The 20,664-nt window shown below is 44.2% G+C and overlaps 2 protein-coding genes across 2 annotated transcripts; one reads left to right on the top strand and one right to left on the bottom strand.

Annotated features, from left to right (window-relative positions):
- Nucleotides 1-5,353: 5,353 nt before the first annotated feature.
- Nucleotides 5,354-6,031, bottom strand: LOC135222510 (uncharacterized). The gene has a single exon (XM_064260595.1). It carries the CDS (start codon nt 6,029-6,031, stop codon nt 5,354-5,356), a length of 678 nt encoding a protein of 225 aa, XP_064116665.1.
- A 1,735-nt stretch (nt 6,032-7,766) lies between these two features.
- LOC135222509 (uncharacterized) lies at nt 7,767-8,762 on the top strand. The gene has a single exon (XM_064260594.1). It carries the CDS (start codon nt 7,767-7,769, stop codon nt 8,760-8,762), a length of 996 nt encoding a protein of 331 aa, XP_064116664.1.
- Nucleotides 8,763-20,664: the final 11,902 nt, after the last annotated feature.

Genomic DNA, 20,664 nt, shown 5'->3' with positions numbered 1-20,664 from the left:
GCTACATACTCGATAGCCTCCTCCAAGGAGTCATAGATCGAATCAATCGTAGTTAGCGATAATAATGCATAAGTAGAGAAGAGCCGATTGACTTCCTCTTTTGAGGAACGTGCCAACCACATCGTCACGTAATTGGGCTATGCTACCACAGCCAAATAATGAATGGTGTTGACCACATTGTCACCCTCTGTTCTTTCCCAAGTTAGTGGAGATCCCTGTCTGGCTCCCCCAACACGAGATTGTTCACTACCCCCATCGAATCATCGAATAGAAAGTCATCGACAAAAGAATCTGTAAAGAGTATGTTAAATAAACAATGGACCAAGTGTGTTATAAAGGATGCAAAATGAATAATATCAATAATAATACTAATAATAATAACAACAATAAAAATAGTAATAATATGTACCTAGATCGGTGGATGATCCGTTGCGCAAGGAGGTTTCACAAGGGGATGGGTGCTTTCTTTGACGTGGCAATCTGCGAAAAAAACACGTTTTCATGAATATTGAGAGTGAGTACATAAACACGGGGCTGTTTTAGATGTGTATATATTAACCCAATAGACGCTATTATATACACAGTCTACGTTCAACATGTGTAGTGATCATCATATACGTGAATAGCAGTGCATGTATGGGTACATTTCCCGAAAATCGAGCGTGTAAATTTACCAACAGGTTAGCCACCCCAATATCATTCTCAAAAGAAGTGGAATATGAATTGGGTGTGGTGGGAGTCCTTCTCCCGAAAATATACTACGCCGTTTAATCTGGTGACAATGATTTTACCATTCAATTACACTAGGATTGCCCGAATCACTCATTCTCAACTGATGTTTAGATAATTTCATTACCACAATATTAATCAAAATACGGCGGGCTCCCAAGCAAGTAATCTCGGCACAAATCACTCCAACATCAATCACTCTGATTCGCTCATATTCTCAGTCCATGATTAATGCTCAGACTAACATCACCATCATATATTTTGGTTCAGATACATGATAATTCAGTGTTTAATTAACTGGATTGCCTTATCTTCTAAATAAATACTTTAATTTATTAACTAGAGTGAATAAATGCAAAAGAAAATATACACTCAATGTTAACTGATTTATGAATATTTAATCACAGAAGAAGGTACCATGGACGAATCATTATGGGAAAAGATGGATTTGTGTGAGAGGGTGTTATTTGAGTTGCCCGTACATTTACAGGAATCAAACAAGTATAAGCACCGTATCACCATACAATATAGAGTATTGCAAACGGTTGCTGGGATAGGGGGGAGAGTCTTCATGGGATGAGGAGAATAGAAGGGTAAGGACCCCCTGCACTTATCCTAAGAGAGAGAGAGAGAGAGAGAGAGAGAGAGAGAGAGAGAGAGAGAGAGAGAGAGAGAGATCCAAAATACACATCCTGTCTCTGTAATGAAATACTACTAGATTTGTGCGATTTTAAAGAAAAAAAACTACTACTACTAGACTACTAGATCCAATCCAAAAATACTAGATATAGTAGGAAAATGTAATGGCAACACTGTTCATTTCTTGGTACAAGGCTAAGAAGCTTCTTTTACTTCCATTTATATATTTATTTATTTACTTATTTTTGTATTCAAAAACGAAATCCCCAAATAAAATTCAAATAGTCTATATATATATATATATATATATATATATATATATATATATATATATATATATATATATATATATATATATAGACTATTTGAATTTTATTTGGGGATTTCGTTTTTGAATACAAAAATAAGTAAATAAATAAATATATAAATGGAAGTAAAAGAAGCTTCTTAGCCTTGTACCAGAAAGAAATGATATATATATATATATATATATATATATATATATATATATATATATATATATATATATATATATATATATATATATTTGCTTGGGGCAGGGGGATCACATCCTCACTGACTGAGTAACCTTTCTGTGGATCGGTGTTTAGTACAATCTTTTTTTACAATTACTTTTTTTTTTTCTTTTGGCCGGTGGGGGATGAATCTACAACACCCCCCACCAAGGATCCGTCCCAGAGTACAATCTACCTTTCCTGGATTCTCAATGAATAGAAGATATCAAACCACTTTGTCATAGTTAATTGGTGTCTAAAACAGAATTTTAAACACAACCTTTACGTTTTAACTTCAGGACGAATTTACGGCTCTGGAACATAATCAGAAATTGAGAGAGGGAGAGAGAGAGAGAGAGAAATTCAGTGTTATGTCTTTATATTCTCTAAACGTAAATCCTTTTACCCACGGAGAGAGAGAGAGAGAGAGAGAGAGAGAGAGAGAGAGAGAGAGAGAGAGATAATTTTAATTTTTACCCAAATAACCCAAAATACAGTTTTCTGTAGAAAATTATTTCAACTTGAATAGAAAACGTAAAAATTGGTAAATGGTAAACTATTGTAATCTCGCTGCCTCGCTTGCAAATTTCATAAATAAAAAAAAATCCCTATAAAGATAAAGATCTTTATATTATTATATAACTGAAAGAGTTGCTAGTAATGCAAAGAAGATTTCTGCTCTTTATTAATATTAAATAAAGGGTAGTGATTGCTCGGATTGCCAAATATAATTCATTATTCGCTTTGTTCTTACTTCCCTCCGAGAGAGCGTTCAGCGGGCTTTCCGCCAGTGTATAAAGCTTGTATAACCCGATTTGTGTTTCTTGAGAGACATAAAATACAAAATATAAAAGTACACAAAATATGGTTATACAAGCTTTATACACTGGCGGAAAGCCCGCTGAACGCTCTCTCGGAGGGAAGTAAGAACAACGCGAATGATGAATTATATACAGAGAAAATTATGGATAAGCGTTGTCCTTACAAATACTCCCCCCCTAAGACAATAATTAGGCATGATTGTTGGCTGACTTCTTTGTACCTCGGGTTGTCACTCGCGGAAGCGAGCTGGGCGGCGGAGGCACCTCGGGTGTGCGATATCAGTTGCTGTGGTAGATCCTCGGGAGTTTCCGGGGACGGGATGCCTCCCCTGAGGTGATCCTCGGGGGGTTCGACTGTCCTCCAAGGGCGGCCGCGGCTACGGCCGGGAGGTTTGGCGATCAAAGGAGTCGCTTCTTTCCGAGGAAGATTGAGGCGCCCTTTGGAATCCGCGTCTGCGAGGTCCTCGTCCATGATGAAGGCTGGTTTTAGACAATCGATTGTGACCCAGTCCTCGCGACCGTTGATGGATAAGAGATATGCCTTGTCAGTGCGTCGTAGGATGCGGAAGGGACCACGGTAGGGTCTCGTTAGAGGCGGGCGGTGGGTGTCGTCCCTGACGAAGACGTGCTTGCACGATGATAGAGCCTTCGGGAGGAAACGTTTGGTTCTGTCGGAGAAGGTTTTGACGCAGGGCGTGAACTTCCCGGCAGATTCCCGAAGCCTGGCGATGGAGACGTCAGCGTCATCGGCATTGGTTGGGAAGAACTCGCCAGGGACTGTTAATGGCTCCCCGTATACCTTCTCCGCGGGTGATGCCTCGCCGTTCGCCCGCGGGGCAGTCCTGAGACCAAGGAGGACCCACGGTAGTTGGCTCTTCCAATTTTCGTCGGTGCAGCGCGCCATCAGGGAAGCCTTGATCAAATGGTGGACTCTCTCCACCATGCCGTCAGCTGCTGGGTTGTAGGCGGTGGTGGCGTGTAGCGACGTCCCCATTAGGCGGGCCAGGGCAGTCCACAACTCCGACAGGGAAACTGGTCCGCGGTCTGTCATGATATCGTCTGGCACTTCGAATCGACTGACCCAGCTGGCAAGGAGGGCTTCGGCACATGCTTTCATGGTTGCCTCCGACATCGGTGTTGCCTCGGGCCATCTGGTGGAGCGATCGATTACCGTCAGGAGGTATCTGGCGCCTTCTGACGGGGGCAGGGGGCCCACGACGTCTATGTGGATGTGGCCGAATCTTCGTTTTGGCTGCGGGAATTCCCCCAGGGACTGTTAATGATAACTGATTTTGCTAGTTTGGCAAGGCACGCAGGTCCTGGCCCACTCGAGGGAGTCCTTCCGAATTCCATGCCAGACGAACTTCTCCGTCAGGAGGCGCATCGTCATCTGGCCCGAGGGGTGCGAGAGTCTGTGTATGACGTCGAACACTGCTTTCCTTCGGGAGGCTGGGATCAGCTGGCGCGGGCTGATGTCGCAAAGGAGCGTCGTGCCTGCGGGTCCGAAGGGCATGTCTTCCCACTTGAGGGCGGTGATAGCTGTGCGGTATGCGGCGGCGGTCTCCGGGTCGGCAACCTGTTCCCCGGGCGAGGTCTTCGTAGTCGACCCCGAGATGCACGGTGTTGATTTCTATCCTCGATAGGGCATCTGCCACAGGGTTCTTCTCGCCAGGCACGTACTGGATGGTGCAACCGAACTCTGTGATGGCTGCCAGGTGCCTCTGCTGTCTCGCTGACCAAGCGTCGCCCGCCTTGGTGAAGGCGTGTACCAAAGGGAGGTGGTCTGTCCTGATCGTGAAGGGGGAGCCTTCGAGGAGGTAGCGGAAATGGCGCACTGCTTGGTACACCGCCAGGAGTTCGTGGTCGAACGTGCTGTACCTCGTCTCGGCGGCTGACAGTTTTTTGCTGTAGAAGGCGAGTGGCTGGGGCTCGCCCTGGACCATCTGCTCAAGGACAGCCCCGCAGGCGACGTTGCTGGCGTTGGTGGTGAGGCGTAAAGGTGCAGTAGTGTCTTGGTGGCATAATGTTGCGGCTCTGGCGAGGGCCCTCTTCGTCTTGTTGAAAGCCTTCTCTTGTTCAGCCTCCCACGTTAGGGCCTTTGGTTTCCCCTTCAGGACCTGTGTTAGAGGAGATATGGTGCGGGCGGCGTCGGGGATGAACCGGCGGTAGTAGTTGACCATTCCGATGAACTCCTGCAGGGACTTGACCGTGGTTGGTGTTGGGAACTTCTGTACCGTGCCTACCTTTGAGGCCATGGGGCGCACGCCTGCCGCAGAGATCTCGTGCCCGAGGAAGTCCACCTTCTCGGCGCCGAAGGTGCATTTGTCGAAACGGACGACCAGCCCGTTTTCCTGCAGGCGCTTCAGGACCGCTCGGACATGATGTAGGTGCTCCTCCAAGGACCTGGATAAAATTAAGATATCGTCGACGTAGCAGACGCAGAAGGGCAGGTCCCCCAGGATGCTGTCCATCAGGCGCTGGAAGGTGGCCCCTGCGTTTCTCAGGCCGAAGGTTGAGTAATGGAAGACGAAGGAGCCAAAAGGCGTGATGATGGCAGTCTTGGGGACGTCCTCGGGGTGCACTGGAACCTGGAATAGGATTTTAAGAGGTCCATTTTTGTGAAGACTTTCGCCCCATGGAGGGCCCCTGTCAAATCCTGCATGTTTGGCAAGGGGTATTGGTCGGGGATTGTAGCGAAAGGCTCGATGCTTTCTTGCAGATGCCGATCCATTCCATCTCCGAGAACGCCTGCTTCGCCTCCTGGAGGCGGCCTGGAGGGAGTTGTCGGAACTTTGCGTGTGTCGGGGGGCCTGTGGTGGTTATGTGGTAGAATATTCCGTGCTTGGGCGGCATCCCTGCCGCCTGACTAAGTTCTGGCTTGAAGACTTTGGGGAATTCCTGCAAGAGGTTGCCGTACTTGTGGGGGGCGATGGTACAAATTGTAGGGGCGCCCGGGCCTCCTGCCAGTGGTAGGGAAAGGTATGTCCCCGTGTCGAGGAGGCGTTTGTGGCCCACGTCCACCAGGAGGCCGTTCTGCGCCAGGAAATCTGCTCCCAATAGCGGGATCCTGACGTCCGCGATGGTGAATACCCAGATGTAGTTTCGCCCCAAGATGGATATCTCGAGGGACTTCGTGCTGTAGGAACGGATGGGGGTCCCGTTTGTGGCGACGAGGGCAGTTGTTTTGTCGGGCTTGCGGCTACGGTCTTTTCCTGATGGCAGGAATATCGAGTGCATCGCCCCCGTGTCCACCAACATCCTCCGGCCGGAGATCGCGTCGCGGACGTAGAACCTTACGGTGTGTGGTTCCAACGAGGCCGTTGCCATGGGCGGCCTTGGTTTTGTTTGCCGTCGCCGTTTTTTGACTGCTGGAAGGTGCAAGGGCTTTCGCACCTCTTGGAGAATCTCCCGAACCTCCGGTGGAAGCGGCACCAGGAGTTTTCACCTCGCTGCATGTGGGAGGACTTCCCTTGGGATACGGCGCCGATCTCTTGCGTTGGGTCATCGTCGTCTTCTTCCTTCTCTGCGGCCAGGCACGCGGAGGATCGGGGGGCGGCGAGCTTCGCGGCATTATTCGACAACGTCAGTTTCTTTGCCTTCTCCAGTAGTTCGTCGTCCTCTAGGGTGTACGCGTTGGTCAGCTGTTTTCGGACGTCCGGCTCGAGTTGCCGCAGGAATATTTCGCGGCTCAGGCAGATCTCTTTCTTTTTTCCGTCGGGGCCTATTTTGGGCAGACGGAAGAGGCCCACAGTGTCCTAGGCATCTTGGGGGTCGGCGCCGGGCATGGGGTTCGCGACTAGGTCGAGGGCGCGGGCGGCCTTTTCAGCGATGGGCGCGGAATAGGCTGTCACGAGCCTTTCTTTTATCTCATCGAGCGTGACAAGTCCGGTTCGTGCTCGACCAGTCGGCCAGTTAGATATTCGGTTGAACACCTCTGTCGGGAGAGCCGCTGCGACGAGGTCAGCCTGCAGTACTTTGTTCGTGAGCCCCGCGATCCGGAATTGCCCTTCGGCTTGGAAGAACCAGGCGGTCGGGTCAGACGTTGTGAAGGGGGGGTAATTTGACAGCTTGAGCGGCCGCTGTGTCCGAGGCCGTCGCTGGGGCGGGGGAGGCCTGGGTTTCCCGCGTGGTACTGTCTGCGCCCATTGTCCTCTCTCACAGAAACGGTCGACAGAGTCGTGAATGGCGGGCCAAACCGTTTGAGGAAACGCCTGAACACACCTTGGGCAGGTATGCCGTATTTAGTCTGTTAGAGGCATTGGTTATTTCCACGGTAGGAGCTCTCAGGAATCTATACTGAGGTGCCATGTGAGTCCGTTAAAGATCTCTGAAGGTGAGCGGCGGTAGTTAGTCCCTTAATGGCTGAGCCAAAACCGCTTGGGTCACCGTCACTCCGGGGTCACCAGTTGTGAGGAGTGGACAAAGAGGCAGGTAGAAGTGTACTGATTTTTATTACAGTCAAGGGAAATATAAATATACAGCATGCGGACGGAAATGTGGTTACCGACCTGCGAGAGAGTAAAAGCGGGTCGGCGAGACCCGATTTGTGTTTCTTGAGAGACGTAAAATACAAAATATAAAAGTACACAAAATATGGTTATACAAGCTTTATACACTGGCGGAAAGCCCACTGAACGCTCTCTCTGAGGGAAGTAAGAACAACGCGAATGATGAATTATATACACAGAAAATTATGGATAAGCGTTGTCCTTACAATAGTACGCTATAGACATCTATCGAGTGCAATATATATATGTATATATATATATATATATATATATATATATATATATATATATATATATATATATATATATATATATATAAAATTTAACCTTAATAAGGGGACACTTGAATAACGTAAAATGTTCTCAAGAAGTGACGAAGTTTGTTGTGGTAACAAACATTGGCTGCTCCTTGTCCGGAGAGGAAGCAGGGTTGCCAACATTATTAGAGGCCTCAACAAGCAATTAAGGGCAGATAACTAGTCTTCGCCAGAATCAGTTAATCGAAAACGTTAATTGATTAACAGTGGGTGTGGCCCAGGTTAGAAGAAGGCAGGATGGAGGAAGAAGCCGAAGACAAAGCTAGTATGTCTGATAGGACGAAGAAGGGGAAGAAAAGGAAGAGACCCCTGGCCTGGAGATTCAGAGCCAATAGTTGGAAGCTAAAAGAAAGGAGCTCGGTGTTAGAATTCATCGCCCAGATAGGAGAAGGGAAAAAGGTGCAAAATAAAAAGAAGAAGAACAGGACAACGACGACGAAGCGCAATCTAAATTACTACGATGTCATGCCTGAGACGCAGGCGCTGTGCCAGGAGCTGGCCAGGCAAGACAAGGAGCATCTATACCTGAAGGACCAACTCAGCAACTGCAAAGTCAGATACCAACGTCTCCGAGATCAACTGGGCGCCAAAAAACTAGAGAACATGGTACTACAGGATCAAGTTGCTGAAATGAAAGAAAACTTTCGAATAGTCAATGCAGCGGCAGAGGACCTTGAGAAGCAGCTGAACATGGTGAACTGCATCGTTACCCAACAGGACGAGGAAATTGACGTCTTGAAACATAAACTTCAAGAGATGAATTTAATAAATAAAAAGAAATTGAAAATATGTGACGAGAAGGGAGACGAGTTCTTCCAATGCGCGAAACAGAGGGCAAAGCTGGAAGAGCAAGTCGAGGAACTGCAGAGGGAAAATGAGAAGATGCAGAGGGAAGGAGACTCGAGGATGTGTGAACTAGAGCAGAAGAACCTCCAGCTACACCTCTTGGAAGAAGAGCTGAAGGCGAAGAATGAAGAACTCAAGAGGGAAATCGACAAAAACCCTGAGAACTTGGGGCTGGTGGATGCCCTGGAGGGTCGCATGCAACGCATCATTCGTCAAAAGGACGAATTGGCCCACCAAGAGGAACAACTACTTTTGATGTGTCGTCATCAAAAGATGTTGATAGAAAGATACAAGCAGGTGATAGATCTGTTGTTGGCTTGGCGAGAGAAAGTCAGGAAGACATTAGAAAAGGGGGATTTCAATCTCGTACTCGCCAACCTAAATTAGCAGGGGAGGACAGAAACAAGGAAAATGAAGGAAACAGGACATGGAAATGATCAGAGTCCAGGATCGTTTGGGAAGACCTGGAGAAGGATGAGAAAATAAAAGCTGAAAGAGTGAGGGAAAGGCATCCAGAGGGATACCAAAAGGTATCCAGAAGGATACCAGAAGGCATCCAGAGGGATACCAGAAGACATACAGAGGAATACCAGAGGGATACCAGAAAATAATTCTGTGGGAATAATCTAGAAGACCGGCTCTGCAGAAAGAAGGAACTCTTCCTTCGAGTATGCTATGTCCCTTGGTGAAGACTCTTCTAATAGAAGATCTCTGTCAAAGCAGACAAATAGTCGGATATCTAGACCTATTCTAGCAGATGTCTTCTTTCTGGTCATTCTGTGGGAATAATCTAGAAGACCGGCTCTGCAGAAAGAAGGAACTCTTCCTTCGAGTATGCTATGTCCCTTGATGAAGACTCTTCTAATAGAAGATCTCTGTCAAAGTGGGCAAATAGTCGGATATCTAGTCCTATTCTTGCAGATGTCTTCCTTCTGGTCATTCTGTGGGAATAATCTAGAAGACCAGCTCTGCAGAAAGCAGGAACTCTTCCTTCGAGTATGCTATGTCCCTTGATGAAGACTCTTCTAATAGAAGATCTCTGTCAAAGCGGACAAATAGTCGGATATCTAGACCTATTCTTGCAGATGTCTTACTTCTGGTCATTCTAGGGGAATAATCTAGAAGACCGGCTCTGCAGAAAGAAGGAACTCTTGCTTCGAGTATGCTATATCCCTTGATGAAGACTCTTCTAATAGAAGATCTCTGTCAAAGCGGGCAAATAGTCGGATATCTAGACCTATTCTTGCAGATGTCTTCCTTCTGGTCATTCTGTAGGAATAATCTAGAAGACCGGCTCTGCAGAAAAAAGGAACTCTTCCTTAGAGTATGCTATGTCCCTTGATGAAGTCTCTTCTAATAGAAGATCTCTGTCAAAGCGAGCAAATAGTCGGATATCTAGTCCTATTCTTGCAGATGTCTTACTTCTGGTCATTCTGTGGGAATAATCTAGAAAACCGGCTCTGCAGAAAGAAGGAACTCTTCCTTCGAGTATGCTATATCCCTTGATGAAGACTCTTCTCATAAAAGATCTCTGTCAAAGCGGGCAAATAGTCGGATATCTAGACCTATTCTTGCAGATGTCTTACTTCTGGTCATTCTGTGGGATAATCTAGAAGACCGGCTCTGCTGAAAGAAGGAACTCTTCCTTCGAGTATGCTATGTCCCTTGATGAAGACTCTTCTAAAAGAAGATCTCGGTCAAAGCGGATAAATAGTAGGATATCTAGTCCTATTCTTGCAGATGTCTTCCTTCTGGTCATTCTGTGGGAATAATCTAGAAGACCAGCTCTGCAGAAAGCAGGAACTCTTCCTTCGAGTATGCTATGTCCCTTGATGGAAGACTCTTCTAATAGATTATCTGTCAAAGCGGGCAAATAGTCGGGATATCTAAACCTTATTTCTAGCAGATGTCTCCTTCTGGTCATTCTGTGGGAATAATCTAGAAGACCGGCTCTGCAGAAAGAAGGAACTCTTCCTTCGAGTATGCTATGTCCCTTGATGAAGACTCTTCTAATAGAAGATCTGTCAAAGCGGGCAAATAGTCGGATATCTAGACCTATTCTTGCAGATGTCTTCCTTCTGGTCATTCTTTGGGAATAATCTAGAAGACCGGCTCTGCAGAAAGAAGGAACTCTTCCTTCGAGTATGCTATGTCCCTTGATGAAGACTCTTCCAATAGAAGATCTCTGTCAAAGCGGACAAATAGTCGGATATTTAGACCTATTCTAGGAGATGTCTTCCTTCTGGTCATTCTGTGGGAATAATCTAGATGACCGGCTCTGCAGAAAGAAGGAACTCTTCCTTCGAGTATGCTCTGTACCTTGACGAAGACTCTTCTAATAGATCTCTGTCAAAGCGGACAAATAGTCGGATATCTAGACCTATTCTTGCTGATGTCTTCCCTCTGGTCATTCTGTGGGAATAATCTAGAAGACTAGCTCTGCAGAAAGAAGGAACTCTTCCTTTGAGTATGCTATATCCCTTGATGAAGACTCTTCTAATAGAAGATCTCTATCCAAAGCGGGCATTTAGTAACGGATATCTAAAACCTATTTCTTGCAGATGTCTTCTACTGGTCATTCTGTGGGAATAATCCCTAGAATACCAGTCTGCAGACAGAAGGAACTCTTCCTTTTCAGTTATGCTATGTCCTTGATGAAGACTCTTCTAATAGAAGTTCTCTGTCAAAGCGGACAAATAGTCGGATATCTAGACCTATTCTTGCTGATGTCTTCCCTCTGGTCATTCTGTGGGAATAATCTAGAAGACTAGCTCTGCAGAAAGAAGGAACTCTTCCTTTGAGTATGCTATATCCCTTGATGAAGACTCTTCTAATAGAAGATCTCTATCAAAGCGGGCAAATAGTCGGATATCTAAACCTATTCTTGCAGATGTCTTCTTTCTGGTCATTCTGTGGGAATAATCTAGAATACCGGCTCTGCAGACAGAAGGAACTCTTCCTTTGAGTATGCTATGTCCCTTGATGAAGTAGCTCTCTGATGAGAGTTCAAGGTCTGTCAAAGCGGACTAATAGTCGGATATCTAGAGCTATTCTTGCAGATGTCTTCCTTCTGGTCATTCTGTGGGAATAATCTAGAAGACCGGCTCTGCATAAAGAAGAAACTCTTTCTTCGAGTATGCTCTGTACCTTGACGAAGACTCTTCTAAAAGATGATCTGTCAAAGTGGACAAATAGTCGGATGTCTAGACCTATTCTTGCAGATGTCTTCCCTCTTGTCATTCTGTAGGAATAATCTAGAAGACCAGCTCTGCAGAAAGAAGGAACTCTCCCTTTGAGTATGCTATGTTCCTTGCTGAATACTCTTCTAATAGAAGATCTCAGTGAGAGCAGACCAATGGTCGGATTTCTAGACCTATTCTTGCAGATATCTTCCTTTGGTCATTCTGTGGGAATAATCTAGAAAGACCGGCTCTGCAGAAAGAAGGAACTCTTCTTCGAGTAGCTATGTCCCTTGATGAAGACTCTTCTATTAGAAGATCTGCTGTAAAAGCGGGCAAATAGTCGGATATCTAGTCCTATTCTTGCAGATGGTCTTCCTTCTGGTCATTCTTTGGGAATATCTAGTAAGGACCAGCTCTGCCAAAAGAAGGAATTCTTCCTTCGAGTCTGCTCGTCCCTAATGAAGATCTTATAATGAATATCCATGTCAAATCAGGGCAAATATAGTCGGATATCTAGAGCTATTTGCAGATGTTCTTCCTTCTGGTCATTCTGTGGGAATAATCTAGAAGACTGGCTCTGCCAGAAAGAGGAAAACTCTTCCTTGAGCTATGCTATGTCCTTGATGAAAGACTCTTCTAATAGAAGATCTATTATCAAAGCGGCATCATATAGTCGGATATCTAGATCTCATTCTTGCAGATGTCTACTTCTGGTCATTCTGTGGGAATAATCTAGAAGAAGACGGCTCTGCAGAAAGAAGGAACTCTCCTTTGAGTATGCTATATCCATTGATGAAGACTCTATCATAGAAGATCTCTGTTCAAAGCGCGGCAAATAGTCGGATATCTAGACATATCTTGCCAGATGTCCTATTCTGTCCATTCTGGGAATAATCTAGAAGACTGGACTCTGCTGAAAGAAGGAAACTCTTCCTTCGAGTATGCTATGTCCCTGATGAAAACTCTTCTAAAAGAAGATCTCGGTCAAGCGGCTAAAATATTAGATAATCTAGTCCTATTCGTTGCAGATGTTTTTCCTTTCTGGTCATTCTGTGGGGAACTAATCTAGAAGGGGACCGGTCTTCCTGCAGAAGAAAGAAGGAATTCTTCATTCGAGTAGCCGATAGTCCCATTGATGAACGACTCGTTCTAATGAGAAGATCTCCTGTCAAAGCGTGGGGCACAAATAGTCGGATATCTTAGGACCTATTCTAGCAGGATGTCGTTTCCTTCTGGTCATTCTGTGGGAATAATATAGAACGACCGCTCTGCAAAAGAAAAGGTAACAACCTTCCTTCGAGTTATGCTTATTCCCTTGATGAAGACTTTCTTAATAAGAGAATCTGTCCAAAGCGCGGGCAAATAGTCGGATTATCTAGACCTATTCTAGCAGATGTCTTCCCTTCCTTGGTCATTCTTTAGAATAATCTAGAAGGACCGGGTCTCTGCAGAAAGCGGAACAAACTCTTTACTTCGAGTTATGCTATGTCCCTTGATGAACGACTCTCTTCCAATAGAAACGAGCTCTGTCAAACGCGGGAAATAGCAAATAGGTATGATATTTAGACCTATTCTTGCAGATGTCTTCCTTCTGGTCATTCTGTGGGAATAATCTAGAAGACCGGCTCTGCAGAAAGAAGGAACTCTTCCTTCGAGTATGCTATGTCCCTTGACGAAGACTCTTCTAATTGAAGATCTCTGTCAAAGCGGGCAAATAGTCGGATATCTAGACCTATTCTTACAGATGTCTTCCTTCTGGTCATTCTGTGGGAAGGGAAAATCTAGAATACCGGCTCTGCAGAAAGAAGGAACTCTTCCTTTGAGTATGCTATGTCCCTTGATGAAGACTCTTCTAATAGAAGTTCTCTGTCAAAGCGGACAAATAGTCGGATATCTAGAGCTATTCTTGCAGATGTCTTCCTTCTGGTCATTCTGTGGGGAATAAATCTAGAAGACCGGCTCTGCATAAAGAAGAAACTCTTCCTTCGAGTATGCTCTGTACCTTGACGAAGACTCTTCTAATAGATGATCTCTGTCAAAGTGGACAAATAGTCGGATGTCTAGACCTATTCTTGCAGATGTCTTCCCTCTTGTCATTCTGTAGGAATAATCTAGAAGACCGGCTCTGCAGAAAGAAGGAACTCTCCCTTTGAGTATGCTATGTTCCTTGCTGAATATTCTTCTAATAGAAGATCTCAGTGAGAGCGAACCAATGGTCGGATATTCTAGACCTATTCTTCTAGATATCTTCCTTCTGGTCATTCTGTGGGAATAATCTAGAAGACCGGCTCTGCAGAAAGAAGGAACTTTTCCTTCGAGTATGCTATGTCCCTTGATGAAGACTCTTCTATTAGAAGATCTCTGTAAAAGCGGGCAAATAGTCGGATATCTAGTCCTATTCTTGCAGATGTCTTCCTTCTGGTCATTCTTTGGGAATAATCTAGAAGACCAGCTCTGCAAAAGAAGGAATTCTTCCCTCGAGTATGCTCTGTCCCTTGATGAAGACTCTTCTAATAGAAGATCCATGTCAAATCAGGCAAATAGTCGATAGATATTCTTGCAGAGGATATTCTAGGCTATCAGATGTCTTCTTCGGTCATTCTGTGGGAATAATCTAGAAGACTGGCTCTGCAGAAAGAAGGAACTCTTCCTTCAAGTATGCTATGTCCCTTGATGAAGACTCTTCTAATAGAAGATCTATATCAAAGCGGGCATATAGTCGGATATCTAGATCTATTCTTGCAGATGTCTTCCTTCTGGTCATTCTGTGGGAATAATCTAGAAGACCGGCTCTGCAGAAAGAAGGAACTCTTCCTTTGAGTATGCTATATCCCTTCGTGAAGACTCTTTTAATAGAAGATCTCTGTCAAAGCGGACAAATAGTCGGATATCTAGTCCTATTCTTGCAAATGTCTTCCTTCTGGTCATTCTGTGGGAATAATCTAGAAGACCGGCTCTGCAGAAAGAAGGAACTCTTCCTTCGAGTATGCTATGTCCCTTGATGAAGACTCTTCTAATAGAAGATTTCTGTCAAAGCGGATAAATAGTAGGATATCTAGACCTATTCTTGCAGATGTCTTCCTTCTGATCATTCTGATGGAATAATCTAAAAGACCGGCTCTGCAGAAAAAAGGAACTCTTCCTTCGTGTATGCTATGTCCCTTGATGAAGACTCTTCTAATAGAAGAAGTTCTCTATCAAAGCCGGAAAATGGTTGGATATCTATACCTATTTTTGCAGATGTCTTCCTTCTGGTCATTCTGTGGGAATAATCTAGAAGACCGGCTCTGCAGAAAGAAGGAACTCTTCCTTCGAGTATGCTCTGCCCCTTGATGAAGACTCTTCTTATAGAAGATCTCTGTCAAAGCGGACAAATAGTCGGATATCTAGAGCTATTCTTGCAGATGTCTTCACTCTGGTCATTCTGTGGGAATAATCTAGAAGACCGGCTGTGCAGAAAGAAGGAACTCTTCCTTTGAGTATGCTATGTCCCTTGATGAAAGAATCTTTCTAAATAGAAGATCTCTGTCAAAGCGGACAAATAGTCGGATATCTAGACCTATTGTTGCTGATGTCTTCCTTCTGGTCATTCTATGAGAATAATGTAGAAGACCGGCTCGGCAGAAAGAAGGAACTCTTCCTTTGAGTATGCTATATCCCTTGATGAAGAATCTTCTAATAGAAGATCTGTCAAAACGATCAAATAGTCGGATATCTAGACCTATTCTTGCAGATGTCTTCCTTCTGGTCATTCTGATGGAATAATCTAGAAGACCGGCTCTGCAGAAAGAAGGAACTCTTCCTTCGTGTATGCTAAGTCCCTTGATGAAGCCTCTTCTAATAGAAGAAGTTCTCTATCAATGCCGGCAAATGGTCGTATATCTATACCTATTTTTGCATACATCTTCCTTCTGGTCATTTTATAGGCATAATCTAGCATACTCGCTCTGCATAAAGAAGGAACTCATTCTTCGAGTATGCTCTGTCCCTTGACGAAGACTCTTCTAATAGAAGATCTCTGTTAAAGCGGGCAAGTCGGATATCTAGACCTATTCTTGCAGATGTCTTCCCTCTCTGTGGGAATAATCTAGAAGACCGGCTCTGCAGAAAGAAGGAACTTTTCCTTCGAGTATGCTCTGCCCCTTGATGAAGACTCTTCTTATAGAAGATCTCTGTCAAAGCAGACAAATAGTCAGATATCTTGACCTATTCTTGCAGATGTCTTCCTTCTTGTCATCCTGTGGGAATAATCTAGATGACCGCCCATGCGAAAGAAGGAATTCTTCCTTCGAGTATGCTCTGTCCCTTGACGAAGACTCTTCTAATAGAAGATCTGTCAAAGTGGAAAAATAGTCGGATGTTAAGACCTATTCTTGCAGATGTCTTCCCTCTGGTCATTCTGTAGCATTAATATAGAAGACCGGCTCTGCAGAAAGAAGGAACTCTTCCTTCGGGTATGCTCTGCCCCTTGATGAAAACTGTTAATAGAAGATCTCTGTCAAAGCGGTCAATAGTGTCGGATATCTAGACCTATTCTTGCAGATGTCTTCCCTCCTGTCATTCTGTAGGAATAATCTAGAAAGGACCTGGCTTCTGCAGAAAGAAGGCAAACGCTTACCTTCGGAAGTATATGCTATGGTTCCTTGATGAAGACTCTTCTAATAGGAAGAAATCTCAGTCAAAGCAGATAAATGGTCGCATATCTAGACACATCCTTGCTGATGTCTTCCTTCTGGTCATTCTGTGGGAATAATCTAGAAGTCCTGCTCTGCACTAAGAAGGAACTCTTCCTTCGACTATGCTGTCCCTTGATGAAGACTCTTCTAATAGAATATCTCTGTCAAAGCAGGCAAATAGTCGGATATCTAGACCTATTCTTGCAGATGTATCCTTCTGGTGACTCTGTGGGAATAATCTAGAAGACCGGCTCTGCAGAAAGAAGGAACTCTTCCTTCGAGTATGCTATGTCCCTTGGTGAAGACTCTTCTAATAGAAGATCTCTGTCAAAGCGGACAAATAGTCGGATATCTAGACCTATTCTAGCAGATGTCTTCTTTCTGGTCATTCTGTGGGAATAATCTAGAAGACCGGCCCTGCAGAAAGAAGGAACTCTTCCTTCGAGTATGCTATGACCCTTGATGAAGACTCTTCTAATAGAAGATCTCTGTCAAAGTGGGCAAATAGTCGGATATGTAGTCCTATTCTTGCAGATGTCTTCCTTCTGGTCATTCTGTGGGAATAATCTAGAAGACCAGCTCTGCAGAAAGCAGGAACTCTTCCTTCGAGTATGCTATGCCCCTTGATGAAGACTCTTCTAATAGAAGATCTCTGTCAAAGTGGACAAATAGTCGGATATCTAGACCTATTCTTGCAGATCTCTTACTTCTGGTCATTCTAGGGGAATAATCTAGAATACTGGCTCTGCAGATAGAAGGAACTCTTCCTTCGAGTATGCTATGTCCCTTGATGAAGACTCTTCTAATAGAAGATCTCTGTCAAAGCGGGCAAATAGTCGGATATCTAGACCTATTCTTGCAGATGTCTTCCTTCTGGTCATTCTGTAGGAATAATGTAGAAGACCGGCTCTGTAGAAAGAAGGAACTCTTCCTTAGAGTATGCTATGTCCCTCTTGAATGAAGTCTTCTTTTATATAGAAGATCTCTGTCAAAACGAGCAAATAGTCGGATATCTAGTCCTATTCATGCAGATGTCTTACTTCTGATCATTCTGTGGGAATAATCTAGAAAACCGGCTCTGCAGAAAGAAGGAACTCTTCCTTCGAGTATGCTATATCCCTTGATGAAGACTCTTCTCATAGAAGATCTCTGTCAAAGCGGGCAAATAGTCGGATATCTACACCTATTCTTGCAGATGTCTTACTTCTGGTCATTCTGTGGGAATGAAAATCTAGAAGACACCCGTTCTCATGCTGTAAAGAAGGAAAAACTCTTCCATTCTTCGAGTATGCTATGTTCCCTTGATGAAGACTCTTCTAAAAGAAGATCTCGGTCAAAGCGGATAAATAGTAGGATATCTAGTCCTATTCTTGCAGATGTCTTCCTTCTGGTCATTCTGTGGGAATAATCTAGAAGACCGGCTCTGCAGAAAGAAGGAACTCTTCCTTCGAGTATGCTATGTCCCTTGATGAAGACTCTTCTAATAGAAGATCTCTGTCAAAGCGGGCAAATAGTCGGATATCTAGACCTATTCTAGCAGATGTCTTCCTTCTGGTCATTCTGTGGGAATAATCTAGAAGACCGGCTCTGCAGAAAGAAGGAACTCTTCCTTCGAGTATGCTATGTCCCTTGATGAAGACTCTTCTAATAGAAGATCTGTCAAAGCGGGCAAATAGTAGGATATCTAGACCTATTCTTGCAGATGTCTTCCTTCTGGTCATTCTTTGGGAATAATCTAGAAGACTGGCTCTGCAGAAAGAAGGAACTCTTCCTTCGAGTATGCTATGTCCCTTGATGAAGACTCTTCCAATAGAAGATCTCTGTCAAAGCGGACAAATAGTCGGATATTTAGACCTATTCTAGGAGATGTCTTCCTTCTGGTCATTCTGTGGGAATAATCTAGAAGACCGGCTCTGCAGAAAGAAGGAACTCTTCCTTCGAGTATGCTATGTCCCTTGATGAAGACTCTTCTAATAGAAGATCTCTGTCAAAGCGGACAAATAGTTGGATATCTAGACCTATTCTTGCTGATGTCTTCCCTCTGGTCATTCTGTGGGAATAATCTAGAAGACTAGCTCTGCAGAAAGAAGGAACTCTTCCTTTGAGTATGCTATATCCCTTGATGAAGACTCTTCTAATAGAAGATCTCGGTCAAAGCGGGCAAATAGTCGGATATCTAGACCTATTCTTGCAGATGTCTTCCTTCTGGTCATTCTGTGGGAATAATCTAGAAGACCGGCTCTGCAGAAAGAAGGAACTCTTCCTTCGAGTATGCTATGTCCCTTGATGAAGACTCTTCTAATAGAAGATCTCTGTCAAAGCGGGCAAATAGTCGGATATCTAGACCTATTCTTGCAGATGTCTTCCTTCTGGTCATTCTGTGGGAATAATCTAGAAGACCGGCTCTGCAGAAAGAAGGAACTCTTCCTTCGAGTATGCTATGTTCTTTGATGAAGACTCTTCTAATAGAAGATCTCTATCAAAGCGGGCAAATAGTCGGATATCAAAACCTATTCTTGCTGATGTCTTCTTTCTAGTCATTCTGTGGGAATAATCTAGAATACCGGCTCTGCAGACAGAAGGAACTCTTCCTTTGAGTATGCTATGTCCCTTGATGAAGACTCTTCTTATAGAAGTTTTCTGTCAAAGCGGACAAATAGTCGGATATCTAGACCTATTCTTGCAGATGTCTTCCTTCTGGTCATTCTGTGGGAATAATCTAGAAGACCGGCTCTGCATAAAGAAGAAACTCTTCCTTTGAGTATGCTCTGTACCTTGACGAAGACTCTTCTAATAGATGATCTGTCAAAGTGGACAAATAGTCGGATGTCTAGACCTATTCTTGCAGATGTCTTCCCTCATGTCATTCTGTAGGAATAATCTAGAAGACCGGCTCTGCAGAAAGAAGGAACTCTCCCTTTGAGTATGCTATGTTCCTTGCTGAATACTCTTCTAATAGAAGATCTCAGTGAGATCAGACCAATGGTCGGATATTCTAGACCTATTCTTGCAGATATCTTCCTTCTGGTCATTTTGTGGGAATAATCTAGAAGACCGGCTCTGCAGAAAGAAGGAACTCTTCCTTCGAGTATGCTATCTTCCCTTGATCGAAGACTCTTATATTAGAAGATCTCTGCTAAAAGCGGGCAAAATAGTAGGATATCTAGTCCTATTCTTGGCAGATGTCTTCCTTTCTGGTCATTCTTTGGGAATAATCTAGAAGACCAGCTCTGCAAAAGAAGGAATTCTTCCCTCGAGTATGCTCTGTCCCTTGATGAAGACTCTTCTAATAGAAGATCCATGTCAAATCAGGCAAATAGTCGGATATCTAGAGATATTCTTGCAGATGTCTTCTTTCTGGTCATTCTGTGAGAATAATCTAGAAGACTGGCTCTGCAGAAAGAAGGAACTCTTCCTTCGAGTATGCTATGTCCCTTGATGAAGACTCTTCTAATAGAAGATCTATATCAAAGCGGGCATATAGTCGGATATCTAGATCTATTCTTGCAGATGTCTTCCTTCTGGTCATTCTGTGGGAATAATCTAGAAGACCGGCTCTGCAGAAAGAAGGAACTCTTCCTTTGAGTATGCTATATCCCTTGATTAAGACTCTTCTCATAGAAGATCTCTGTCAAAGCGGGCAAATAGTCGGATATCTAGACCTATTCTTGCAGATGTCTTACTTCTGGTCATTCTGGGGGAATAATCTAGAAGACCGGCTCTGCTGAAAGAAGGAACTCTTCCTTCGAGTATGCTATGTCCCTTGATGAAGACTCTTCTAAAAGAAGATCTCGGTCAAAGCGGATAAATAGTAGGATATCTAGTCCTATTCTTGCAGATGTCTTCCTTCTGGTCATTCTGTGGGAATAATCTAGAAGACCGGCTCTGCAGAAAGAAGGAATTCTTCCTTCGAGTATGCTATGTCCCTTGATGAAGACTCTTCTAATAGAAGATCTCTGTCAAAGCGGGCAAATAGTCGGATATCTAGACCTATTCTTACAGATGTCTTCCTTCTGGTATTCTGTGGGAATAATCTAGAAGACCGGCTCTGCAGAAAGAAGGAACTCTTCCTTCGAGTATGCTATGTCCCTTGATGAAGACTCTTCTATTAGAAGATCTCTGTAAAAGCGGGCAAATAGTCGGATATCTAGTCCTATTCTTGCAGATGTCTTCCTTCTGGTCATTCTTTGGGAATAATCTAGAAGACCAACTCTGCAAAAGAAGGAATTCTTCCCTCGAGTATGCTCTGTCCCTTGATGAAGACTCTTCTAATAGAAGATCCATGTCAAATCAGGCAAATAGTCGATATCTAGAGCTATTCTTGCAGATGTCTTCCTTCTGGTCATTCTGTGGGAATAATCTAGAAGACTGGCTCTGCAGAAAGAAGGAACTCTTCCTTCGAGTATGCTATGTCCTTTGATGAAGACTCTT

This window comes from Macrobrachium nipponense, chromosome 3 (assembly GCF_015104395.2).
Source record: "Macrobrachium nipponense isolate FS-2020 chromosome 3, ASM1510439v2, whole genome shotgun sequence".
In the NCBI taxonomy this organism is placed as follows: Eukaryota; Metazoa; Arthropoda; class Malacostraca; order Decapoda; family Palaemonidae; genus Macrobrachium; species Macrobrachium nipponense.
The sequence above is the reverse complement of the archived record's forward strand: the minus strand, read 5'-3'. Positions and strand labels throughout refer to the sequence as shown.

What these genes read in the sequence shown, in the direction of transcription:
- LOC135222510 (XM_064260595.1), bottom strand. Translation starts at nt 6,031, where the DNA reads ATGGCAACGGCCTCGTTGGAACCACACACCGTAAGGTTCTACGTCCGC.
- LOC135222509 (XM_064260594.1), top strand. Translation starts at nt 7,767, where the DNA reads ATGGAGGAAGAAGCCGAAGACAAAGCTAGTATGTCTGATAGGACGAAG.